The following is a 27182-nucleotide window of genomic DNA, read 5'->3' as shown; positions in this document are numbered from 1 at the left end:
ATCCACAGAGAGAAGGACATGGCAGGAAACCATTTTCTCACAGTCCTGGAGGCAGTCCAAGATGAAGGTATTTTGAGTTGGTTTCTCCTGAGGCCCCTTTCCTGGGTTTGCAGATCTGGCTTCTCACTGCATCCTCAGGGGGACTTGTCTCTGCACAAATGTCCCCAGTGTCTTTTTATATGTGTCAAATCTCTTCCTTTTTTTATACAGGCCCTTATAACAGTAGGATTTCAAGTTAATTGCTTCTTTTTTTTTATGAATGAGGCAATTTATTAACCCAGCATCCTTTGTTCTAATGCTTCTTGTTGGCAGCTGCCACCCTCCGCAATCCTGTCCAGATCTCTCTGTCCCTGAGGTGTTAGCTTGTGGCCCCCATCCTGGTCCTTTTCCACCATTTTCAGTCCCTCCAGGGCTTGGAGAACGCGGCAGGCCACACTCTTGGAGCCTCTGCTGAAGTGGTTGTGCCTGACACCGTTTCTCTACCGTCTTCCATAGATCTTGGTCATAGAGCCAACCCAGGCACCACCACGCAGGTACAGGTGCCGTGCTGTAGAGGCAGCTCGTGTGTAGAACCAGTTCTCATCATAGGGGGCAAGCTCTTTATGTTTGGCCAGCTTGACTGTGTCCACCCATTTGGGAACTTTCAGCTCCCTGGACTTTTTGAAGAAAGCTGCCAGAGCTCTGACAAACTCCTGCTGGTTAACATCTTTTACAGTAACTCCAGGCATCGTGCGGCCTCCGTGCTGCTAGCCAGGGGAAAGGGCTGCTTCTTCTAATTAATATATAATATATATATATTTATATATATCCTGTCCATGGTAGCATGCAGCCTTAATCTGGAACTTGTGAGGCAGATGCAGATGGATCACAGAGTTTGAGGCTAACCTAGTCTACAGAGCAAATTCTAGAACAGTGTCTTAGTTAAGGTTTCTATTGTTGTGAAGAGACACCATGACCATGGAAAATCTTATAAAGGAAGCATTTAATTGAGGCTAGCTTATATTTTCAGAGCTTTAGTCCATTATCATTATGGTGTGACATGGTGACAGGCAGGCAGACATGCTGGAGAAGGAGCTGAGATGCCTACATCATGACCCACAGGCAACAGGAAGTGGTCTGTCTCACTGAGGGGTAGCTTGAGCATAGGAGACCTCAAAACCCAACCCCACAGTGACACACTTTCTCCAACAAGGCCACGCCTACTTCAATGAGACCACACCTCCTAATAATGCCTCTCCCTATAAGCTTATGGAGGCCAATTACATTCAAACTACCATAAACAGCCCATGACTACACAGAAAAACCTTGTCTCAGTGTTGGGGGAAGGGGACTGAGGCTGGAGTTCAGATGGCAGTGTGCTTGCCTAGCATGTGCAAGGCCCTGGGTTCCCTCCCCAGCACCAAGTGTGATCTCTGCACTAAGGAAGTAGAAGTAGGAGGATCAGAACTGCGAAGCCATCTTTGTTTGCAGAGTGAGTTTGAGGCCAGCCAAGATTATATGAAATCCTATCTTTAAAAATAAAGTTAGTTGAATGCATGTCTTTAATCCCAGCACTCAGGAGGCAGAGGCAGGCAGATCTTTGTGAGTTCGAGGCCAACCTGGTCTACAGAACGAGTTCCAGGACAGGCTCCAAAGCTACACAGAGAAACCCTGTCTTGAAAAACCAATCGATGAATGTATGTCTGTATGTATGAACAAATGAATGAATGAATGAATGAAAAATAAATCAAAGTTATATATCCAAATCCTGTCACATCTTAAAGTACCAGGTTTTGAGTCTTCACTGTGTAAATCTCACGGCACAACTTATCTCAGGAAACGAAGTAGAGAAACATAAGGACATTGAAGCCATTGTGGAGCTGCTCAGCTAACCAGCCCTGCAAACACTCACAATCAGACTCCTGCTGGGCCACCTGTGGTCGGAATTGGCTGTTTCTTGCCACCGGAAGCGGCACAACTCAGGACCACGTGTGTGCTCAACCTGCTCCCTCCGCCTAGAGTAAGCTAGCCTGCACTCGCCCTTCAAGGCTGAGCAGGAATGGCTTCTCCCGCCAGCTGCTTGCCATATAGCAGGGTTCTTCCAGGTCAGTTGCAGCTGTCACATCTCCCTTCTCTGCCTAGGACTCCCAGGCGGCTGATTTAACGGGGCTAGAGCTTGACCGCCATGCTGGTGAGGCTGACAACAGGGGTTTCGCTGGCTCTGCTTACCGCATTTTTGATTCACTGACTGAGTTTGGTGATGTGTGTTGCCATTACGTTTCTCTTCCATTTTGTCCCTGCTACAGCTTTCTGAGAAGAGTGCCATTATTATCCCTGCTTTTTAACACGTGAGGACTCTGGGGCTCTGAGATGGGGTGTAAATTGCTCAAGGTCATTCGTGATTGAACCCAGGTCCTCTGTCTCTGACTGATTTACTGACACTAAGCACTTAATCTACTCATGGCCCTGGTGCAGCAGGCAACACAGAGGCTACTTTGTCTTCCTCGTTGTCTCCACAACTCTCCTTGTCCTCGTTGAGAGTCCAAGCAGTGACGTTTGGCCCTATTAGTGACTCTTGGAATAATATAAGGTCCAATTACAGTCGGGAGGCTGAAGCCCAGAGGAAGGGAAAGGCTCGCAAACGCCAGTTACAGAAGCACCAGGGACACCCACCCGTCACAGCCTCCTATCATGGCAAGGGTGGGAATTCCAGACTGGCTCAGGGGTCAAGGAGCAATTCTGATGCTTAGAACAGAGTCAGGGATGGACTTGCATGTCCTGGTCTCTTTTCATTGGCCCAACAGGCTGAGCGAAGGTCTCCTGTCTTGGTGCTCAGACGTGACTGGCAGATATAGAAGCTTAGGAGGGAGAGGCTGTGAGTCCTGCACCAAACTGCCTGGACTGTTTCCTTTCTGATGTGAAAGAGAAACAGAAATGGCTAGAGCTGGGGGTCTCCTGCAGCTCACACACCCAGAAGCAATGAAAGCCCTGACCTTTCACCTACCCTTTCAAAAGCACCATGCAAAGAGTTCCAAGTCCTGGCACCCACTCTTTACTATCTATGGCCTCATGTCTCTCTTGGCACGCCCTGACTACCAAGGTAGAGCTTTGGGGTCACCTTTCCTTGGGTGTGACCCAGAGCTTAAAATGCTCACTGCAGCCAGGGAGAGTTTCAGCATCCAGACCCAGGCACCATGGCAGGTATGCATGGACCCTCAAATGTCCCTCAGTATGCTTGGTAAGGCACACAGGACGTGAGCGTCCCAGCAGCACTAGACATAGACTTCAGGTCCAGCCAAGCTAGAAGCCCTGGGGCCTCATATTCACTATATGGACACACACCTCCAGTATAGAATGTCTGCTGAGCACACCACCTGTGTGACCTTGAGCCAGGATCTATACATGAGCTGGATATTTTTTTTAATTTATATAACAAAAGGCGTGGTTCCCAGATATAGCGAAGAATAAGAAAGAGATGAAAGATGCCAAAAAAGACAGTTAAGCAGCCCAGGAGCTCTAGATAAGAAGATAGAATTTGGTTATTTATTTATTCATTCATTTTCAGTGCTAAGGCCAGAACCCAGGGCCTGTAGTCTGCTAGGTTAGTGCTCCACCACTGAGCAACACCATCAGCTCTAGTAGCTGATATTTATTGAGTACTTAATATGTTACAGCAGCTCTTCTGAGTGGATTTAATCCTAGTTAAGCGACCATAAGGTCAAGCTGAATGTGGAAATTGAGCCACAAGTGGTTAAGTAAGCAGCAGGCAGCCAGTCCCAGAGGCCCCCATATACCACCTCTCTGAAAAGTAACGATCATCATTATTATTAATTTAATCTTAAATTGCTTGGACACAGTTGAAGCACTTTCCACCCACTCCCTCGTTTATTTCTCAGGGAGAGGCAGGGTTTTCTCTTGCTGTAAACAGAGAAGCAGGCAGCAGGTTTCAAAGTCATCCAGCAAAGTTGGTGGCAGACAGGGGATGATCCAAAGGTGATCTCCAGCTTGGGGGAATTTCCTCCGTCTGCTCCAACTGCCAAGCCCTTGGATACCACCTTTGTCTCCCATCCTTAGTTATAGGGACCCAAGGCAGTGTTCTCCACCTACCCCAGCCCCCACCAGATGGGAGGGGCAGGAACTCTGGTGCTGGTGGAGTTTCCGACCAGGCAGGAAAAAGAACAAAGGAAGCGAGGGGGGTCTGGCGGGGGTGGCCAGGAGGGTGGCAGGACCAGAGGAACCGTTTCACCATGGAATATGAAGCCAAGAAGGGGAAGAAGGTAGGTGGGAGTTTGCGAGGGACAGGGTTGAGAAATTTTCCTGAAGCTGGGGTAGAGAGAGGAGCTGGCACGGAGGTGGCAAAGGCACCAGAGGGACCTTCTGTCTCTCTCTTTTGGAAGGATCTGACTTTCTGTCCCTGGCAGCCAGACATCTGGACCCTGTTCTAAACTTTACTCTTAGTGGCCTCTGCCGTATTGTCCCGAGAGACAGATGGGGTCTTTCTGGGAAACCTGCTTTCTGGACATCCTGGGGGTAGCTTCCTACTGCTTCTCAAAGAGAGTGACAGACAGACACCCAGCAGACACATTCCCTGCTCTCCCAGATAGAAAGGCCCAGCCAAGGTGATTATGGGCTGGCAGATTGCCCAGCCAGGCTGGGGCCTCCCACCTGCTCCCTGGTTGTCTCCCACCTTGGTGCAGGAACTCACTTCTCAGCCCAAATCATCAAGTCCCCTCCCCATCTTCCTCTTTTCCTGAATTTGAGTTGTTTTGCTACATCTTATAATTCCAACTCCACTCCATCCCCATCTGCCCAGAGCCCTCTTCACCCAAGAAACCCAGCTCAGAATGTTTTATAAGGTATTCTCATGAGGTCAGTATGATGGCACAGGCCTGTAATCCCAGCTATCTGGAGACTGAGGCAGGAGGATTGCAAGTTTAAGGTCGGTCTGGGATAACTTAGTAAGAACCTGTCTCAAAATTGTGAAAGTGGGCTGGGGGTGTCTCTCCATGGTCAAACACTTGCCTAGCATGCATAAGACCCCAGGTTTGATACCCAAAACTGCAAACTGATAATAAGAATTTTAAGTGCAAAGAGGGTAGGGGACACAGTTCAGAGGTACTTGTGTATTTTATCCCAGATAAAAATCCCCAGTATGGACACATATGGCCCATGTGAGTCACTGGGGCCAACATACACACATGTCTTCTCTTGCGTCTCTGTATTGATTTACGGGACAGGATCTAGTCTTGTAACCCAGGATGATCTCGAACTCACTACGTAGCCCAGGCTGGCCTCAAACTCACAGCAATTCTCCTGCTTCAGGCTCCTGAGTGCTAGAACTCACCCAGTAAGGCCAATTCTTTTGATAGATGCTTATTGAACACCTGTTCTGTGCTGTGAACTGTGCCTCGTGCTAGGGATGTCAATGATAAGCAATGTCAAATAAGGTCTCCACTTCTGGGAGCTCACAGTCTAATGAGGAAAACAACGATTACTTTTTTTCAAGGCAACAAACGGAATTAACGTAAATGTTCCGCGAAGCAGCTGTGCTCAGTGCTAGAAGATGCAGCGTTAGGGTATCCAGTCCTAGATTGCTGAGTTGGGCATATGAGCTGATGATGGGTACAAGGAAAACAAATTGGGAAGAGTGTGTGGGGCTAAGGAACAGCATGCTCCATCCATGGTAGGAATTAGAAAAACTGAGCGGCTGAAAGATGGGGACAAGGAGTACTGGATAGTAAGATGGGGATGGAAGGTGGGACTGGACCACTTGGGGCAAAGACAGACAGACAGACAGACAGACAGACACCACACACACATACACACACACACCACTCATGGGTATAGGACAGCGTCCTAGTTCTAACTAGCTCTGAAGGCTCTTATGGCTTGTCTCTTATAATCCAGCTATGATAGATGCATGGCTCTCGGTGCCCTCTGATTCCTCTCCCTCTGCTTCTGAAGTCTCTGGGGTCTTATTCAGCTTCTCCTCTGCTTGGAGAGCTTCTCTCAGATTTCCGGCTCTCATTTCTCAGAGTTTTGAAACACTACTGCAGACTCCATGATGGTCCCTCAGAGACTTGAATGGTGGTATGTCAGAATTAATCAGAGACCATGGGTCTCATCTCCAGGTTATACACATGGGTCAAAGGGCAACATGGGAGCTGGGGAGATGGCTCAGTTGACAAAGTGCTTGCTGCACAGTCATGGAGACCCTAACCCATATTAAAAAAAAAAAAAAAGAAAGAAAGCCAGAGTAGTTGGTATATGCTTGTAATCCCAGTGTAGGGGACAGAGACAGCAGATCACCGCAGCTCAGTAGCCAACCTGCCTGACCTGCTTGGTGGACAGCTCCCAGTAACACACCTGAGGTTGTCCTATGACCTTCACAGGTGTGAACATGGCCTATACACACACACACTCACACACACACACACACACACACACACACACTGAATCAGAATTCTCAAGCACAGTCAAATCTGCCATGTACTAGTTCAGGCCACACATCATGACCCTGGAAGCAAAACTCGGGTCTAGTGTTTCCCAAATCCCAGCACCCAGCACAGGCATGAATGAATATTTGTTGAATGAACATGTAGTCTTGAATGCACATTCCTAGGTGGCGGCTTCTCTTGTTCGTACTTGACTTATGGAGAAGTCGAGCAACATGCGACACATGCTACCAGAATTTGTGATTTGCTTGGCTGGGGCATATGTAGTCCCAGCGCCCAGAGCTATAGGAACTGCCAAGACAGTTCTAGGATGCTACCAGGGAGGGGAGCCCCTGGAGCTTCAGATTCAGTAAATCTGGGATGGGACCAGGAAGCAACGTTTCTCAGACTCCCAGGTTTTACTGCTGGTGGTCCAGGAATGCCCATCTAGAATGGCAACTCTGGAGCAAAGCTTTGGGCACTGCTAGGTTGGGCTGTGCTCTGGAATCTGCACCTGTAGCCTTGATCCATCCTGGGCCTTTTTATATTGGTGCCTTTGGATTATACTTCCGCTTACTGATTGCTTATTTTCTAACTCACGAACGTGCGATAGCTTAACAAATGCCTAGACATGCTCCAGGTATCACCGCCGGCCTTGGCTGCTCTTTGAATCTGGCTGGCAGGAACATCACCCTCCCCGGAAGGTTTGGGAACTGGGATGCCTACCTGGACTGTCACCAGCTGGTATTCTAGCTCTCATTATGGGGCTTCGCTGCTCCAGCTGGGAAAGAGGAGCGCAGGGCTGCTCCTCCTGCAGGTTTAGGAGGATTAACTTAGGTTGTAGATGCAGAACTCAGCTCATGCGTGCTCAGTCAAGCCAGCGCTGTTGTCACTGGGACTCTCCTGTCTCCCCCAGGGCTTTGTGTCCCCCATCCGAAGGCTGGTGTTCCCAAAGGCTGCGCGCCAGGCTGCCTTCAGGAGCAATGCCAGTCGCAGACCCCTGCATTCTATGCCTCTTTATCCTCCCGACTACCTCATCGACCCCCACATTCTGCTGTGTGACTACCTGGAGAAAGAGGTCAAGGTGAGCATGAGACGGTGGGGGGACCCCTGACACACCCTGTTTCACATGAAGGAAGCTGTGGCTCTTGGGGAGCAGCCCCCTACCTCACAGCCACAGGCTGCTTATCTTCAGCAGGTGACACCTACCCACGGATCCCCCAGCATTCCTGCCCCAACGTGGGGCTCAGAACCTACCCCCACAGGGGGCTGTGTGGAAAACTGTGCTGTGTTCTCCAAAGCTCAGCCTACTCACGAGATTTTTGTCTGAAGTCTCCACTACTCAGTGTCCAAGTTAAAGGCAAGGGAGAAGCTGGACGTGTGGCTCGGTGGTAGGGCACTCGCCTGGCATTTTGAAGGCACCAGGCTGCATGTCCAGTGCAGGAGGCAGGGCTGGAGGTGGGGTAGGGGGAGAAGTCACAGTAGAGGACTTCCTTACTACTCAAAAGCTTTCGTTGTATTTTAGAACCACCACGAAGGAGCACTGGGGAGGGAAGCCAGGTTCTCATCAGCCAAAGATTGGTGTGAGGTAGGGTTAGGGCATTTAACAAACAGGCTACCTGATCAAATTTTAATTGCAGATGAGCAGTGATTATTTGTTTTAACATAAATATGCTCCAAATGTTAAATGGAACCAAAGGTACAAAAAAAAATCCTAAAAACAAAATTGTTGTTTAACTGACATCTAGTATTTTATCTGGCAACCCTATAAATAGAGAAAAGCCAGAAAATGAATATGTTTTAAAACCAAGGACTGAAAATTTGCAGAATAAAAAGAAAAAATGTGCGTGGTGAGATTATCCCAGAAGACTGCAATTAAAGTAATAAAATGTTAATTCTTATACTGAATAATAACATTTAAATGATAATGTTGCTATAACTAAGAATGAATGGGGAACTCACATATTGACTGAGAGCATCGTTTTTTCTTTTTATTTATTCTTCTCTTGTACAATACATCCTATTCAGAACCTCCCCTCCCTCCGATCCCCCCAGTTCCCCACCACCACCTCTCCTCTCCCCCAGATCCACTGCCCCTCTGTTTTCCTTCAGAAAAGAATAGGCCTCCCAGGGACACCAAACAAAATATAGCAAAATGCAGTTAGACTAGATAGGAAAACAAACCCTCATATCAAGGCTGGACGAGGCAACACAGAACAAACGGTCCCCAAACGCAAGCAAACGAGCCAGAGATGCCCCCACCCACTCCCACTGTTAGGGGTCCCACAAAAATCCCAGTCTAGTCAACCACAGCATGCATGCAGAAGGCCTGGGGTCGACCCTTGGAGGCTCCATGATTGTTGCTTCAGTCTCTGTGGGCCCTATGAGCCTTAGGTAGTTGATTCTGTGGGTTGTGTTCTCATAGTGGTCTTGACCCCTCTGGCTCCTACAATCCGTTCTTTCCCTCTTCTGATGGGGTTTCCCAAGCTCTGCCTCAAGTTCTGTTGTGAGTCTCGGCATCTGTTTCCATCAGCTGTCGGAGGACGCCTCTCTGATCACAACTGGACTCGCCACTGATCTATGAGTAGAGCAGAATAGTGTCAGCAATCAGTTGACTTTTTTTTTTTTTTTTTTTTTTTTGTCAGTCCTGTTTTGTTCTACCCCAGGCCCCTGAACTATCCAGTTTCAGGTTCAGGCAGTTTTGGGCATGGGCTCCCTTTTGTGGTGTGGGCCTCAAGTTAGAGCAGTCATTGGTTGGCAACTCCCACAATAAAGCTTTTTATTACTTTTATTGTTTGATTGAGACAGGGTCTCTCTGTGAAGCCTTGGCTGTTCTGGAACTTACTCTGAAGACCAAGCTGGCCTCGAACTCACAGAGATCCACCTGCCTCTGTCTCCTGTTTGCTACAATACCACCATCTGGCAAGAGAACGTCATTTAAAAAAAAAAGAAATGATATATTAATTCAATGCTCCTTTCCATTTAATCTGCAATGAGGTCACTAAAAGGATTTATAACGCATGGTATAGGGAGAGCCACTGGGCAAGACAATTCCCAGGGTTCCTTCAAGATTTAATAGTAGAGCCTGGGGCAGATGTGGAGAGGGGAATAGTTCAATGGGTAAAGTGCTTGCTGGCAAATTTGAGGACCAAAATACCAATCCCCAAACTCTTGTAAAGTCAGATGCACACAAAACATTCACTTATGACCCTTAAAAAAACACACACACAGTCAAGAAGGTAGGGGGAGGGGGAGAATCCTTGGAAGCTGAGGAACCAGCTCTTCTGGCATGTAAAGTATAAAACACACACACACTGCCTCCGACAATGTGGAAAATAAGAGCTTATCCCCTGACGTCCACACAGGTGCTGTGGCATATGCCTGCACTCACTTACAGGAATATGCACACACATAAACATGAAAAATGGCAGTCTGGCCTAGCAGGTAAAGAAGCTCTAAACCTGATCACCAGCATGGCAGTGGAGCTGGGCAGGGAACACTACATTAGTGACTTTTGCTTCCTGCAGAACCTCGTAGAGTGAGTTGGCCATGTGTTAGTGAATATGAGCTAGCTGTTAAAAGTGGGCTCTGACACATGTAATCAATCAAGCCTTCTCCCTACCCCACAGAATCTGATGTCACCCAGGGAGATCTTGAACTTGCTACGTACCCAAAGATGAACTTAGACATTAAACTTCCTACTTCTGCCTCCCAAGTGCTGGATTACAAGCATGTTCCACTACAATCTGGCCAACCTAACCCTTTCTAGCTATAATACTGAACCAGACTTTTAGTTAACTATACTGTGTTGAGTCTTTAAATCTTTAAAACAAAGGTGAATGAATGATACTGGATGTATTACCCCAGGTTTTTTAGAGGAACAGGAACAGGAGAGAGGGAGGGAGGGAGAGAGAGAGAGGGAGAGGGAGAGAGAGAGAGAGAGAGAGAGAGAGAGAGAGAGAGAGAGAGAGAGAGAGAGGGAGAGAGGGAGAGCGCTGCCACCAGTGTGGCCCAGATTTAAGATGGTCTCTGACTTCAAATGATACAATCAAGAAAACCCTTCACAGGAGTGCCCTGCTGCTTGGGTTTGCGTTGATTCCATATGTAGTCAAGATGACAACCAAAATTAGCCATCACACTGGTTATCATTGAGATTTCAGCCTGTCCTGCATTAACAAGGAGGCTAGAATCTCCCAAGGCTCCACGGTGACCTCCCATTTCCCATCCAGTTCCTGGGCCACCTCACCTGGGTGACTTCCTCACTGAACCCCTCCAGCAGAGACGAGCTCCTGCAGCTGCTAGACACTGCCAGGGTGAGGCTCTGCGGAGGAGGGAGGAGGGCAGGGTCCCCTTCCCTTACCCTAGTCCCTGGGGGCTCAGGTGATCCGACCCACCCCGCAGCAGCTGAAGGAGTTGCCTCTGAAGACCACGCCCGAGCAGGACAGCATCCTGAGCCTGTCGGCCCGCTGCCTGCTGCTCACCTGGCGGGACAACGAGGAGCTCATCCTGCGCATCCCCACGCACGAGATCGCCGCTGCCTCCTACTTGCAGGACGACGCGCTGCACCTGCTAGTGCTTAAGACTGGTGAGGTGTGGGGGAGGGGAGTGGGAGGCCAACCCGAAGGGCACCAAGGATGTGTCCGAGGCTGGGGGAGGGATGGCAGAAAACCTGAGCACACTATTCTGAGACTAAGGGACGGCGAAAGAAACCATAGGCAAGATCAGAGAGCCAGGGATTGACGATGATGGTTGGGCAGCCTGACCAGATTAAGGAGGTTGGGTAGGGCGAAATTGAAGTCCTGAGTTCAACACAGGGCTACCTTAGTAGAGTTCAATTTAAAGGGGGGGTCATAAAAGACATAACCCTTCGGTTCTGACAGTAGGGGACACCCTCGGGCTAGGGGAGGATTCTGGACTTGTAGGCTATTTCAGTCAGCAGTCTCGGGGAGGGACTGAAGATAGCAGGGAAAGTCGCTTAGGAAGGCGGGAATGCTTGGACCAGGGTCACCATTCAAATGAAGGGTATGGAGAAGGGACAACTTGGACCACCACCTTCAACTCAGAAAGTAGATCTAAGAGGAAGAGCACTAGGGTGTGGGGGTGGGGTGCGGAGAGACCATGCTATCGCCACCCTGGAGGTCTGGGACCGAGCCAAGGCTGGAGGCGGAGTCTGTAGGCCCAGGGCAGATCCAGAAAGTCACGAAGTCAGCTCCCGGGCACTGGTGCCGGGCGGAGCCTTAGTGCAGGGACCCCAAAACTGTGCGGCGGCCCTCCAGATGGCTTCCGAAGGCCGCAGTCTCCTGCTGCTGACCTCCCATCTCCGGCCTCCCCTAGGTCTGGGCGTGGACCCGGTGCCTGCGGGCGTGGACGCCAGCCCCGGAGGTTCGGGGCGCGATCCGGGCCCCCCGGGCGCCGCGCCTGAAAAGCGGCGGGTGGGCACGGCGGAGCGGCGCCACACCATCTGCAGCCTGGACTGGCGAATGGCGTGGGGCGGGGGCGCCGGCGCCGAGGCCCGGGCGGCGGGCGGTGGCGGCAGCTTGGAGCGGCAGCGCGCCGGAGCTCGGGCATCAGGCAGCTGGGAGCGGCGACAGACGTTCAGCGGCAGCTGGGAGCGGCGGCACGCGGGCGGCGGCGCGGGCAAGCCGGGCGGCAGCTGGGAGCGGCGGCAGGCGGGTGGCGGCGTAGGCGGCAGCTGGGAGCGACGCCACCCCGGCCCCAACCCGCTGGATCCCCAAAACCCCAGCCCCGACGCCTACTGCAACCTGGTCATCCTCGCTGTGGCCAACAGGGTGAGCGCGAGGCAGTGTTGGTACTGCCATACCCTAACAGTCAAAATCGCACTAATCACAACACCCACAAGTGAAGCATCCACTTAAGACAGGCATGGGACACCACTAACACTTTATCCCCACAGCAGCCCCTAGGGCAAATACACCTGTTCCCATTCCTTAGGGAAGGATGCAGGCTCAAAATTTAGGTCCTGCGGAAAGCAGATGACTTCAAGATTAGAACACAGGAAGTTCAAAGCCTTACTCTTGATAACTAAGGTAGCCACCCAAGGCAGAAGCCTTGCCATCATTTTTGCCTGCCCTGCCTGTCACCTCTGTCCCTATTCACCCTTGCTCTCACACACTTGAATATACGTGTGTGTGTGTGTGTGTGTGTGTGTGTGTGGTTTTTGTTTTTCATGACAGGGCTTCTCTGTGTAGCCCTGGCTGTCCTGTCTCTCTGTATCTCTGTATACCAGGCTGGCCTCGAACTCACAGAAACTGGCCTGCCTCTGCCTCCTGAGGCCTTCACCACCACTGCTTGGCTGACTTCATAGTGTTTATTTAGTACAGCTGTGTGGTCCACACTGGGCTAGACGTTGTGTGTATGGAGGTGAGCAAGCCATTGGGTGTTCTCCCTTAAGGAGTACCCAGTCTAGCAGGCACTTTCAAGCCTTGAGCCTTGCAAACATTTCCTCTGCCCCAGGGCCCTGGGCCCTCTCTGGACAATGAGTGTGCCTGTCTGCAGGGAGAGGTGGCCAGTCCCTGGAGCAGCACGGTGGCTCAGGTCCCCAGGCTGAGATACCTTCTCACTTGGCATCTGGCTTCTCCTTTAGTTTCCCCCGCTCCTACCCCGCGCTTCTTCTTGGAAGCTGGTACCTCCTTTTCTCTCCAGCCTCTTAAAGTGGGGGTTGTCCAGACGCTATCCGCAATCTGCTCCCCTTATCCACACTTGTTTCTAGATGATTTAGACCCTGCTGCCTTCTAAAACCCAAAGAACACCCTGAAATTCGTCTCGAACCAAATCTCCACTCAGCCTGTCTTTTCCAGGGTCTGCTTGTCATTGCAGCGTGAATTTGACCCGCATTGAGTTCCCAGTCTCCTCCCAAACCTGAAAGCACCTTCGCCTCCATGTTTCATTAAATGGTAGCTCCATCCTTGGTGGCTCGGGCTGAAACCTTGCAGGGGGCCTTGGTCTATCTGTCTTTCTTTCTGTCTCTGTCTTACACACACACACACACACACACACACACAATCTACTCTGTCAATAAATCCCACTGGCCTTGTTTTTAAATATATGCAAATCCTATGCGCCGCACTGCCCGCACTGCCCGTACCTAGCTTCTCTTGCTGGGCTAATGATGTCTTGCTCCACCCCTTTGGCTCAGCCCTTTCTTATTCTGTACTCTACTGCCGCCTTCCACACAGCTTCATCCTGGAGACTTGACTAGGGTGATAAGGACATGAAAAAGGACAGACACATAGACACATATACAGTAAAGCTAGGATCAGATGGGTCGTACTAGGCTCTGATAGGAGGTGAGTTGCCTGTGTAATAGGGAAGGGAGGAAGAGACCCTGTTTCAACAGGAAAGTTTAGTTTGTGCTGTTTAAAATGAAATAAGGAGAAGAAATGGTCAGTAGAACCAAGGGCCTTCAAAGGGCCTTCAAATTGGGTCCCAGACAGGCAACAATATGCCTTAGCTATCCCCTCTACTGTGTGGGCTTTAAGGCTGCAGTCCTGGCCTTGTGGTGGAATGAATAAGTAAATGAGTTGCTTCCCTGGGGCCTGAGTTTCTGGCCTCCTGTCTGAGACACAGTGGTCCCAAGCACACCAATCAGAGCTAAAACTCCTGGTGCCAGCATTAACTATAAAACGGGGTTCCCATCTAACCTGTTTACTCTAGGGTCATGGTAAGTTTCAGCCTTCGTATTAATACCTGTACCTGCTATGACCTTAGATACCCATCCTGAATTACATTTTAGTTTTTTGTCTTAGGCTTTTTTAGAGGCAGTATATTCATAAGCATGATCTTTTTTTTTTTTTTTTTTTTTTTTTTTTTTGGTTTTTTGAGACAGGGTTTCTCTGTGGTTTTGGAGCCTGTCCTGGAACTAGCTCTTGTAGACCAGGCTGGTCTCGAATTCACAGAGATCCGCCTGCCTCTGCCTCCCGAGTGCTGGGATTAAAGGCGTGCGCCACCACTGCCTGGCAAGCATGATCTTTTTCAATCATGAGACTATTATCGCATTGCTTCCATTATTGCATTGGGTACCAGGCAGCCCATAGCTGTATATTGTGTCCAGTAATAGTTAACAGCACTGAACCTAAGATTTTGATTCTCTGAAGTGTCCCATCTCCACCCTGGACTTCAGCTGCTGCCCCTGTACAGTAAATTAAACAAACCCTATGTTAGATAAATTTCATGATAGGCCATGAATCCCCTGGAAATCTGAAATGTACCTTAATGGTAGAGGAGTCAGAGTCACCTCTGAGTGACATAGAAGGGTCATAAGAACAAGAGAGGAGCCATATAATTTTGGGGGGAAATGTCTTGAATTGACTTAAGGGAGTCTGGGGTGGGGTGTCTCAGCGCTGGCTCACACTGCCTCTGGGGACGCAGGGGTGCCCTGATGGTGGGTAAGAGCTGAGCTCTCTTCCTCCCCTGGACCAGGATGCTGCTGAGGAGTCCTGTGCACTCATCTGTCAAGTCTTCCAGATCATCTATGGGGACCAGAGCATTGAGTGTGTAGACCGGGCTGGCTACCACTACAGACCCACGCCTAAGCGGCCATGGCTCTCCAGCTGCAGTGAGTATCCAAACTCACACAAAGCACTGGGAAAGGCTGGATGTCCTGAGTCAGGGCTAGTAAAGGCTGTTAGAGGTTCTGAGCTGTGCCCCTGTTCTAGGGGTCCCTCTTCATGATGACCTCTTAAGAGATGATCAGGTTGTTGTCAAGTTTGGGATGAGTTTGAACTTGGGCACCTGAAACTTCTCACTTGTTTTGGGTGTCCCTGCTTTGCAGAAGTTCAGCTCGCGCATTGTGGGCTAAATGAGCCATCTCACTCCACGAGGCTCCTAGATTGTCATGCCTGAATTAATCCATGTATGCAATCAAGGACTGGAACAATAGTGAGACTAACAGGGGCATTCACTGAGTGCCAATGGTGTGCCAAGCACAATGGCAAGGTGCCAAGTCTTCTTGAATCTTCATAACAACCTACTTGCCTCATTCACCTGGGCATAGGACTGGGCACACTGCAGAGATAGACAGGTAGTCTTTGGATAAATGAAAACCACTCAGAGTCTGGGTTGGTGAGATTGAGCTATCGCTCAATGGGGAAAGGTGCCTGCTGCCAAGCCTGACAACCTGAGTTCAATCCTCAGGACTACAGGCTGGAAGGAGAAACTGAGTCCCAAATGTTGTCCTCTGATCTCTACATGGGCACCATGGCATATACAAACTCAAGTCCAATAATATATATACAAAAATATATAATTTTGTGTAATTAAAAAATAAAAAACTTCTCAGAGCTAGACATAATGGCATATGCCAATAGTCCTCAGCTCTTGGTAAAATAAGGAGCAGAGTTTAAGGTCAACTTGAGCTACAATGAAGAAACCTTATCTCAAAAAAGAGAAAAATCTAGGTACGGTGGTGGTACACATTTTTAATCTCAGCACTTGGGAGGCAGAGGCAGGCAGACATCGATGCATTCAAGGCCAGTCTGGTCTACATAGCAAGTTCCAGGCTAGCTAGGACAACATAGTGAGACCCTGTCTCGAAAGGAAAAGGGGCGAGGAGCCTTTCTGAGGCCCCGTGGATCCAGTTTTACAATAAAAAAACATTGTCAGAGTAGTCAATAAATTTTCACAGGTCACACAGTTGGTAATTCAGAGTTAGAATCTAAACCCAATCTGTCTAGTTCCAAAACTTCTATCTGCAACAACCTCTGTGTGGGCTATTCTTGAGGCCACTGAGTGAATTCTCCTCTCCACAGCCTGCTCTAGGGTGGTCTCTGTTTATACAGCTCCAGCAGCTGGGGCACTGGCCTTCTGAAGACCCTCCTACCTGCAGCTGTGCCTGCTGGGAAACTGGGCTAACTCATCAAACCCCATGGAGGAATGAGAGCACTTATCTGGTAGTCGACAGGTGCTTTCATTCAACAGACATTTACCAAGCACTTACTGTCTCGGGCCCCGTTGTGATCTGCAAGAGGTAGTGATGGTGGGCAAACTGAGGCATGGCCCTGCCTTCCTGTACCTTGCATGGGATAGTCACAGAGATAAATGTCTAAGCACAGACAGTTTTGTGAGAACCTGTAATGAGGAACTGGCCTCTGAGAAGTCAGGGTGACCAAGTGACCCTGAGTGTGCTGGGATGCAAAAGCCATACGTGGGCAGATGAGGAGCAGACTGAGGAGGAGGCACAGTCTCCACAAATAATGCTACTTTTCTTTCAGGCTCCCAAGCCTGTTCCCCCTTGCAGAATCGTCCTGACTCCCCTAAACACACACTTGCCAACACTTCCCCATTGGCTCTCATCTGCCTCCCTGTATCCCAGCAAATGGGCAGATGCTAAGAGGATTAGTGAGGTCAGTTGCCCACGGTTGACTCTATGTTGGGACTGGACCAGAGCTAAATCCCAGGGTGCCACTAAGGTTGGGGCTTCGGGGAACCTAAGCTATTGGTCCCTGCACGTCACTTCTGACACTTCTATCTGTGGTTCCAGGTGAGAGCTGTCGCACAGATGGGACTTTTGCCTATGACGCCGACTTGAGCTGCTGCAGCTCCTTGTGGGTATTGCTTTTGTCGGGGATGCCCCTACCCAAACAGGGCCACTCCTCTAGTGTGCACGAGGGAAAGGGACCGAACCCTGATTTGTGTGAAGGGTGGGAGGTTAACAGAGCTCCAGATAGACCCTGAAAGACCTAAAGATACCGGAACTCAGATCTGGGTTCCACAGAGGGCTTCAGGTTTAGTGACCTGCAGAGTCCAAAGTTACAGCTAATGCTGGAAACAACATTGGTTTACTTTAGTGTTGGCTCTGTATAATAGAAAACCCTGAGGAGGGTAGGCTTGCAATGACATAAACTGTAACGAGAGTTCAGAGCTTCCTGGTCCTCTGGGCCCCACCCTGTCTTCCGGTTACAGCTTCCTCTTCACCATCCTCAGAGTGACTCATGGTCTAAGCTGTAGCCTCTATAGGGAGAATGGAGGCCAGGAAGTACTTCAGCGTCACCATGCATGCTTAGCATACCAAAGATCCTGGGCTCCATTCCTAGCAACACACACACACACACATACACACACACGCACGTCTCATCTAGCTTACACTTTAGTAATTAGAACTTGGCTGCTTGGTCAGAACTAGCTGTAAGCAAGAATGGAAAATGGAGGCTAAAACACATTCTGGGTACCAGGGTTGTAGCTTGTAGCTCCTTGGTGGACTACTCCTTCCCTAGCTATGCACAAAGCCCTGGTTCAACCCCTAACACTATATTAAATGATGCACACCTGTAGCCTCTGCACTGGGAAGGTGGAAGCAAGAGAATCAGAAGTTCAAAGTCACCCTGGCTACATAGTGAGTTCCAGACCAACCTGGGATACATGAAACCTGACTCAAAAATAAAATTTAAAGAATTCTCTTAAGAATATTGCCCATCCCAGTTTGTTCAGGATTAAGGAGTTTCCCAAGATACGGGATTTTCAGTTTAAATCTAATGAAGTCCTGATCAAACCTATAGTAATAAGTCCTGTTATTAAGGACTCTGGTGTTGGCAAGTAATATGCCCTGTCCCCACTATTGTTATTATTGGCACTACATTTGCCTTCCTATGCCTGTGTGTGCATAGGCTAGTCCATAACCAACATGAATTGGCCAAGGAGAGCAAAATCACACAATGACAAGCTTGCTGAGCTGGCTGTATGCTGAAAAGCATATCATTGGCTTTTGTTGGCAGCTATGTGGCTGGTTATCTATCACAAAGGACATATGACCTGAAGTGCTTTGCAAATATTAGTTGCTGCCATTTTCACAGTGACACCAATTTTCATCATCCCCTTTTACAGACAGAAAAGCTGAGGTCTAGGGAAACAGAGTTTAACATTGCAAGGGTCAAACAGACCACAAACTGCATAGACCTGGACTGTGAGCACAAGTAGGCTGGGGTGTGACCTCAGAAGTCTACACCCTTGCAGGGTCTCTGGTCCCAGCATTTAGGAGGTGGAAGCCATAGGATCAGAAGTTCGAAACCCACTTCAATTACATAATGAATTTGAGGCTAACCTGGGCAGCATGAGATCATAAACAAACAAACAAAAAAGCAAAAAGAGTATACACTCTTGGCCGGGAAGCTATGTTGTCCTGTAGATAATAATAGAAAATGATTCTGAAACAAATTAAAAACCAAGCGAGGCAGGAGCCCAGAGTGAACATCCTATTTTAAAAGCGGTTGATAAAGAGAACTTCCTACGTGCGGTTGGAGGTGCACCTGAGTTGAGAGACTGATTGCCTAGCACATCAGAAGCCCTGGTTTCAACCCCCATCACAGCATAAACCTGGCTTGGTAGTTCATGCCTGCAACCCCGGTACTTGGGAGGTGGAAGCAGGAGGATCAAAGGTCCAAGGCTAATCTCAGCTGCACAGAGAGTTAACGGCCAGTCGAGGTCATGTGCGACCCTGTTAAAAACAAAACAAAGCCCTCCACGATGAGCCAAGCAGTCTGGTTTACAGAAAGGACTCCAGAAGGAGAAAGCAAGGGCCATACAATTTAGCACAGGAGGCAACCTGCATTGAAGAGCAGCTTCCTGGGTTATGGAAGATTCAGAACGGGCTTTACTGAGGAACCAGGAGGGCTTCCCAGAACTGGTAATAGTTGAGCTGGGGATAAAAGAGACAGGGCAGAGAATGAACGTAGCCACACAGGAACAGCAAGGATTCAGAACATACTCTTAGGGGCTCTGTGACTGTAACATGAGCTGTGAGAAAGTGGGGAGGAGAGAGGATTCTAGGTACAGGGAACATCATGAGCAAAGGCCCCGGATGGGTTAATGAAGGCAATATGACCAGAGTTCTGATAGCAGGAGAGAGCTTCAATGATGCTGGGCCTCATGAAGGGTCTTGGAGGGCAAGATGAGTCTAGGAAGGGGTCTTGAGCCCTGGTATATAGGCCCAACCGACTTTAACCTGCCCTAGGGAAAGGAACAGAGGTTGGTGAGGGTCTATTCCTCCTGTCTCTGCAGCAATGGCTCCCAGGACACATTTGAAGCCTGTTACAGTGGCGCATCCACACCGTCTTTCCACGGCTCCCACTGCAGCAGTACCGACCACAGCAGCTGGGCCTTCGAGCAGCTGCAGGATTACATGGTCACGGTGAGTGGGGCGGCAGTGCTCCGCACATGCATGATGCATTGCAGGAATCGCGCAGAGGCCAGGGAGGGAGGTGTGGTTAGGAGAGGCAGGTTTAGAAAAGCCTTGACTGGCATTAGCCAGCACAGAATGCTCCAAGCACGTTTTTGTGCGTTTTTGTCTTTGACCTTTTTGACAACCCCAAGTGGGGGGGGGGCTTCCTCCTCACCCTAAATGTAGAGGAGGAAAACAAGAGTCAGACCACAGAGATGATCACTAAAGGACTGGGGCTCGGGAAGCTGGATACACATCCTATTCCTAGATGCAAAGGACCAGATGTTCTGCCGGGGGGGGGGGGGGGGGGGCAGACTGGACCAGGCAGGCTGCCAGAGAGAACTCCGGCATTTTCAGCAGCAGTTGAGTATTGTTGTGCTCTGAACCTGGTCTCCAAGGGTGCCCCTTACTCCCACAGCTGCGGAGTAAGCTGGGTCCCCCTGAGATCCAGCAGTTTGCAATTCTGCTCCGAGACTATCGCCTGGGGCTGCCTATCCAGGACTTCTGTGCAGGCCTGCAGAAACTCTACGGGGACCGACGGAAGTTCCTTCTCATTGGTAAGCCCCAGCACCCCTTGGCTCCAGGCATCCCTAGCCCGGCTCCACCTGGGAGGGCTTTGTTCTTCCAGCTCCTAAGGCCAAGACCCTGGGACAGAGAAGGAGAGCAAGAGTATTGAAAAGGAAAAGGAATTTCCGAGAAACAGCTGGCATGAACAAGGCTAGCCTAGGGTAGCAAAGCTGGGTCAGGTTGTGACCACATGTGCACGTGCGCGCACACACAAACATAAACACACACACACAGCCTATGTTGGCTCAGCCTCAGAGAGGCAAAGGAAGTTGTCTAGAGTCACACAGCTAGTGGAGGGGTTCATAAGCACCATAGGAATAATTTGGGCAGCAGACAAGATGTGTTTGGCAGTTATCATGAGCCAAGCGTGAGCTCATAGACTGTCCCCACTTCTGGGAAGTAATTACACTTACTTTGTGCCCATTTTCATGTGAAGAAACTGAGGCTCAGAGTAGCAAAGTAAAGGAAGAAAATCAAAGAGCTAGAAAGGGCCAGGAGAAAAACCAATGTTTATGGGCCTCAACGTGGGAAGTAACTGTTGTTACATTTGCACCAAAACAGGTAAAAATATCTGTTTTTACAGGTGAGGAAAGTGAGGTTTGAGTTAGTTATTTAACAAAGGCTGTGTAGCGACGAAGTGGGAATGTAACTCTAGGAATATACTAAGCTAGCCAATATGTGAGGAGTCTTGGGTCATTTGCTGTTTCATGAGGTTAAAAAAATAATATTAGGTAAAGCCACACTGGCAGAGACAGGATTTGAACTCAGTCTTCCAGAGAGGGACACTCTACAGGCTAGCTGAATGAAGGAATCGCCTTGCCATGTATCCTGTAGGGATGCGGCCGTTTATTCCGGACCAGGACATTGGCTACTTCGAGAGCTTCCTAGAGAGTGTGGGCATCCGCGAGGGTGGCATCCTCACCGACAGCTTCGGCCGCATCAAGCGCAGCATGAGCTCCACATCAGCCTCTGCCGTGCGCAGCTACGACGGGGCAGCCCAGCGGCCCGAGGCACAGACCTTCCACCAGCTGCTGACGGACATTACACACGATATTGAGGCTCTGGCCCCCGATGACGACGATGTCTACGAGGATGTTTCCCCAGGCGGGGGCGACCAGGGTGAAGACAATTACCTGTAGCCCTGCTGCCCGCCTAAGCTCTTGCACACTTGCTTGTGGGCTACCCTCCTGCGAGTGCCTAGATATCCTGGATTCCCATCTGTGCCTTCTAGGCTTCTGTTTCCGCAGTTGGATTTCCAGGGCTTAAATTTCTGCAATACTGAGAAAGTCCTGCAGGTGGCTTTACTCTAGGGAGAGCCAGACCCTAGAGTTCTCTGCAGGATGAAGAATCGCTCCACCTACTGGCCGACAGAAGCTCTCTGCATGCCCCAGTCAACCTCAAACCAGGACCATTTCCAGAGCCCAGAGACATCTCTTCGATTTTACAAGCTGAGAAACTGAGAAGTTTTTTGTTGTTGATGTCTGGGGTTTTTTTTTTCTTTTCTTTTTATGGAATGGATATGAGGGAATGCCCCTGTTCTCGGATATCGCTATTCATTTCCATATCTATGCAATAATTTCCATTTCACTCTCCTCACAGGTGGTCATGGGGATGAATGGAGGTCAAGACCTTAGCCTAGCATGCAGAGGCCCAATAAAAGCTGTTTCCTTCCACTTGGAATGTTTCTTGACTCAGTTTCCCTATCCTTTCTGGGAGCAGTGGGTGGAATGAGCTATCATAAAGACTGAAGGAGTTTCTAGTTTGAAGACAAAACAGGACTGACCTTCACAGTGGTCTCATAGCCTGGCCCTGTGCCCAAGTCCCAAACACACACTCAGGACTCTGTAGACGCTTGCCCTGGAGCTGGGCAAGTCAAAGAACTGTGCAGGCAGGCTCTGCTGTGAGCTATGGAGGTTAAGACAAGGCCAGCCCTTGGCACAGCCTGAGTGAGGACGGGGAGCCTTGAGAGAGGGCCAGATACTTCAAGAAGAGATAAAAATGTGTCTGCTAAACCTCGCAAAGCCTTTCATGGCCAAATTCAAATCATGTGATCCCTGGGACTGTGCTCCAGATTCCCTCTGGGTTTGTGGCTGGTGACCATCCTCTCATCACTGGTTCATGCAAGGCTCTCTTGATGTTCTGCTCCATCCCTTCCCGTCCACATTCTTCTCCACACCACAGTCAAAACTCATCCCTGTTCATAAAACGCACAATGCTGTGCCAGGAAGATTGCACTGTGAGCAAAGCCCCTACCACAAAAGTATGATGGCCTGAGTTCAGATCTCTAGCACCCATGTAAAAAGCCAGTGTGGTCCCCTTTGTCTTTAACTCTAGCTGGGGTTGCGGGTGCGGAGAGTAGCCACTAATCAGTATGTGTGGGTGAGAGACCCGCAGCCCAGGAAGATGGCTCACTTGTAAAGCACTTGCTGCATAAACATGGCTACTTGAATTCCAGGCCCAGAACCCATATAAAGGTAGAAGAAGGAAAACAGCCACTCAGAGCTATCTTCTGACCTCCACACATGCGCACGGTGGTGTCATCACCACCAAACTGCACATACACATGCACAGACACTAATAATAATAATTTTTGGTTAAAAAAGAGAGACCCTTTCTTACCGGGTTAGGCAGAGAGAGACTGAAGAAGACACTCAACACTGACCTCTGTTCTCCACCTGCATGCAAGTGGATACACACACACACACACACACACACACAGTGCAACGCTGTGTGCACATGAACACAACATAAGTGACATTGGTATGGGTTCTAATTCCTCGGCTTCTATTCATAAAGTTTGTAATTTGAGTTGGATGGTCAGTGTGTGGTATTTTGTTCTTGTTTTTTGGTGGGGTCGTGTTGTGTCACCAAGGTTACAGCCAACTCAAGATCCCCCTGCCTCAGTCACTTGAGTGCTTGAATAACAGGTGTACGGCACCATGCCTAGCCCAGTTTGCAGTGTTTTTAAGATCTAAACATATTCTTGTGGGAAAATCTAACTTATTGCATTCAACAGCTGCCAGATATTCCAAGTTAATCACTCCCTCTATTTCTCCATTCCCCTGATGATGGCCCCCAGTTTCCTTTCAACCTCTCACACTACAAACACTGCTATGATGAACATCTCTGTAGTCGGCCCTTGTGGACCCACGTGATGATTCCTTTGAGCCCTGCCAGAAGTGAAATTAGTAGATCCCAGATATGTGTGTTTAAATTTCACAAAACCCTTCCAAAATAGCCCAACCATAGCTTTCAAACAATGCTTTTGCCTTGTGCGATCATCTGTTTCCTTATAATGCCTGACTATAATTGTTCTCTATCAGTTTGATGTGGCAACTAAACAAGACTCAGCGTCAAAAAAGCCTAAGAAATACTGGTGCTGTAGGAATTCCTACAGCCAGTAGCCTTTAAGTTACACCCCCACTTGGGCGTGGCCTCTTATACTGTAAATGCTGCAGGATTCAGGTGCTATTCTAGGCAAAGTTACTTAGTCATATTGTATGCATGCATGCTTATACCTCTGCTTAAGACATTTTGTATATTGATACAATTTTAGGGTATATTTATCATATTGCAATATACATTTCTACCTTTGATCAAGATACTTATACATTGTTTACATTTTGAGGTTATTGTCCTCATTTGTTGCACAGTTGTGTAAAGATTGCTTAATATTCTAATATGAAGTCTTAGTCTTTAAGTTATATAGGTATTAAGAATTATAGGTCAATAGTCATCCACGTTTGTCATACCTATAGTTAGACTAATCAGGTTCTTTAGATACATAGAGATTGTATTCTGCATAGATAGGTAATCTTCAACCACTCCAAAGAGCTGTAGAATGTGGCATTTAAATAACTTAGGGCTCTGTTGACGTGAGGCACAATTGCTCCTGGCAGCACAGATCTATCCCCAGAGAATGTTGAGCACTGAAGACCTCCACTTGGAGCTTGTTTTCTTCTTGGCAAAACTGGCCTTTGGGAAACAAACTGACCATACACTGACCACTGACAAAATGCACAATATCTGGACAGGACAAACAAGATACAAGAAAAAAGACTGTCAAACCTTGCCAAGGCAGGGTAAGATGGTTTTGAAAATTTTCCTCCCTCTGAAAATGGTCTGTCAGTTACTCTAGGCCTTAGCCAAAGTTGGTTGCTCAAACATTGCAAATGAGACTTTGGGTGATTGCCCAGGTAGCCAGTTGTCTCTGTCATTTGTTGCACATTTTGAAAGTTGCTTGATTGCACTTCCTGTTTAATCAAATAATATTATTTCCCTTCTCGGATCTTCGATGAACTTGAAGACTAGATAGTTGTAGTAACTTTCCTCTCATGACTTGGCCAAGTTATATATAATACAAGACTTAAACTCATTAGGACAGGATAATTATTGAAACATTTATCACATGTTTCTTGCTTGATATTGTTTATGCTGGTTGTAATTCTAATGTTTATGCCTGATATTTGTTCTTATTGTATATAATTTTGTGTTAGGCTTAGAACTCTCGTATTTAAACAAAAGGGGGAGGTGCTGTAGGAATTCTTACAGCCAGTAGCCTTTAAGTTACCCGTCCACTTGGGCATGGACTCTTATACTATAAATGCCTATGTAAAGCATGGTTGCTCTCTCTTCCTGCTGCGGGATTCACTTGCTGTTCTCCATTCGAGCAGAGGTCTGTGATCTTGAGTCTACCCCTAAATAAATAACCCTTTTTTAATACTCAGTTCTGAGCTAGTGTGGGATTTCTTTTTAGCATCCATCTTCATTCTGGGATATAGCTCAATAGTAGAATGCTTGCCTGGTGTGTATGTGACCTTAAATTCAATTCCCAGTAACACACACACACACACCAGACAAATATATATTTACCATGCATTCTTCATTTCTGTGTTAATCCTGAGATTGTTGTTGTTCTTGTTGTTGAGATAGTGCCTCATGTAACCCAGGCTGGCTTCAAACTTCTGATCCTCCTAAATTCTAGGATTAAAGATGTGTACAGCTCCATGCCTGGCTTGTGCAACATTGAGCATTATGAATGCCAAGTGAGCATTCTCCCAGCTAAGCTATATTCTGACCCTGAGATTTGGGGCCTCCTTCTGTACATACTGGACATTGAGCTTCCGCTGCTCTGAACTGCTCCTTTACTGTACTGCTTGCTCACTTCCACTTCCACTTCCATTCATTTGCAAGACTAGCATTCAAATTTTAGATATCACTCCACTGTTGGATATTGGTGTTCCACATATCTTCTCCCAATATGTTGCCCATCTGTTAAGTTTCTCCATAGCATTGGTTGACTAACTTCAGTGTGCCCCTGTGCCTCCAGGATAGTTTGTTGGAACAGACTGTTGAGCCACATACCCAGAGTTCTTGACTAGGTAGGGTAGACATGGAACCGGAAGTTTACACTGCCAACCTGAACTCTAGCGGTGCTAGTGACCCAGAGAACTCACGTAGAGAGCGGTTGGTATACAGTGCTGGCTATCGAACAAATGTGTCCTATTGAGCATGCTCTTTAAGTATGATGTTACCAGGTGTCTCTCCTTACCTTGTGAGTGAGTTGCCTGGAGATCAAGGAAGAGATGTCAAGGAGCCATGTTGTACAGTGAACTGCAATCTGGACTGAACAACACAGTGCATCTTTTCAGCCTCGCTCCTGCTTTGCCTCCTACCCTAAAGGATGTGGCGATGCCTGGTGACACTGGGTCTGAGGCCCCAGGGGTCTTAGGAAGTTGCTGAGGGAGACAGCTTCTCTTAAAGGCCTTGGGCTTTTAAGAACTCAGATTTTGCCCATAGTCATAGCCAGGGTACCATGGCAGCACTGTGAGAAACACTAGAATGGTTCTTACCCCATATCCCTGAGGATGGGGCAATTTCCCTCACAGGCAGAGAAGTTCATGCTTGCCCCAGAACTATCGTATTATTAAAGTCATGTGACCACTTGCTGTCAGAGGTCCTATGGGTCTGGCTGGGGTAGTCTAAGCAATGAGCCTAGGAACTCTGGCCACACTTCCTGCTATGACACAAAGGCATCCTGCCAGGGTCACTTCTGCCCATGGTTCAGTTCCTGGCATCAGAAGAGGGGGAAATCCCCAAGGGTAGAGCAGCTGGCTCCCAAAGACCTCTGGGGATCATTCAAGTGTGGAACTTCATCACCAGCTGGCTCCCCTGGGGAGTTTGATCCAAATGGTAAGTTACGGTAAGATTAGTAAAACTGTCTCTCAGAAAGTGTCCCCTACATGGAGATCTCTCCTACCTGAGGGCACTACAGCTTCCTCCTCCTGTCGTGTTTCTTTCCAGCTGGAGACACATCTTCTGGAAATTTCCCACTGTGTGACAGGGATGAGTGCCGAGGCCCCTGCCATTTGATCCTCAAGTGTTTAGAGAATACCTTCTATGCTAGACAGTAGAGGGAGACAGAGCACGTCTCCTGCCAATGCAGCTCCTGGGTGTGGGTGTGTGGGTGGGTGGAGTGGCACATGTAATCTGGAGGGAGATCTCAACACAAGCTGAGTGTGGAGGCACATGATTGTAACTTCAACATTTGAGAGGTTAATGTAGGAGGATTATGAATTTGAAGCCAGCCTGGGTATGGGCCTGTCATGGATGATGATAATAGTGATGATGATGATGGTGATGTTGATGATGATAGTGATGATGATGATGATGATGGTGATGATGATGGTGATGATGATGGTGATAGTGATGGTCATGATAGTGGTGATGATGGTGATGACGATGATGATGATGGTGATGATGATGGTGATGATGATGATGGTGGTAGTGATGATGATGGTGATGACAATGATGGTCATGATGATGATGGTGATGATGATAGTGATGATGATGGTGATGATGATGATAGTGATGATGATGGTGATGATGATGGTCATGATGATAATGATGGTGATGATGATGGTGATAGTGATGGTTATGATAGTGGTGATGATGATGATGGTCATGATGGTGATGATGATGATGATGGTGATGATGATGATGGTGGTAGTGATGATGATGACACTAAGTGG

At 48.5% G+C, this 27182-nt stretch overlaps 2 protein-coding genes and 1 pseudogene across 2 annotated transcripts in view; 2 read left to right on the top strand and 1 right to left on the bottom strand.

The window, feature by feature from the left end:
• Positions 1-292: 292 nt before the first annotated feature.
• On the bottom strand, positions 293-728 carry LOC130882048 (40S ribosomal protein S19-like; annotated as a pseudogene).
• A 3468-nt stretch (positions 729-4196) lies between these two features.
• On the top strand, positions 4197-21791 carry Ccm2l (CCM2 like scaffold protein). Its single transcript, XM_057781292.1, has 10 exons — positions 4197-4256; positions 7330-7497; positions 10643-10726; positions 10815-10998; positions 11748-12202; positions 14853-14988; positions 16912-16975; positions 19425-19554; positions 20003-20141; positions 20986-21791. The coding sequence occupies exons 1-10, from the start codon at positions 4227-4229 to the stop codon at positions 21288-21290; spliced, it is 1695 nt and encodes a 564-aa protein (XP_057637275.1). The 5' UTR covers positions 4197-4226; the 3' UTR covers positions 21291-21791.
• A 3002-nt stretch (positions 21792-24793) lies between these two features.
• Positions 24794-27182, top strand: part of Hck (HCK proto-oncogene, Src family tyrosine kinase) — a 64901-nt gene continuing 62512 nt past the window's right edge. The window contains exon 1 of the mRNA XM_057780596.1: positions 24794-24826. The gene's annotated coding sequence lies outside the window, so the exon portion shown is untranslated. The remainder of the gene's footprint in view (positions 24827-27182) is intronic.

The sequence above is a fragment of the Chionomys nivalis genome, chromosome 9, assembly GCF_950005125.1.
Source record: "Chionomys nivalis chromosome 9, mChiNiv1.1, whole genome shotgun sequence".
Lineage (NCBI taxonomy): Eukaryota > Metazoa > Chordata > Mammalia > Rodentia > Cricetidae > Chionomys > Chionomys nivalis.
Note: the sequence above shows the minus strand (reverse complement) of the source record. Positions and strands in the feature narration are given on the sequence as shown.

Excerpts from the sequence above, each read along its gene's own strand:
- Ccm2l (XM_057781292.1), top strand. The coding sequence starts at position 4,227 with ATGGAATATGAAGCCAAGAAGGGGAAGAAG. Across the intron at positions 4,257-7,329 it reads AAGCCAAGAAGGGGAAGAAG|GGCTTTGTGTCCCCCATCCG; the intron begins GTAGGTGGGAGT and ends TGTCTCCCCCAG. Across the intron at positions 19,555-20,002 it reads TGCAGGATTACATGGTCACG|CTGCGGAGTAAGCTGGGTCC; the intron begins GTGAGTGGGGCG and ends TTACTCCCACAG.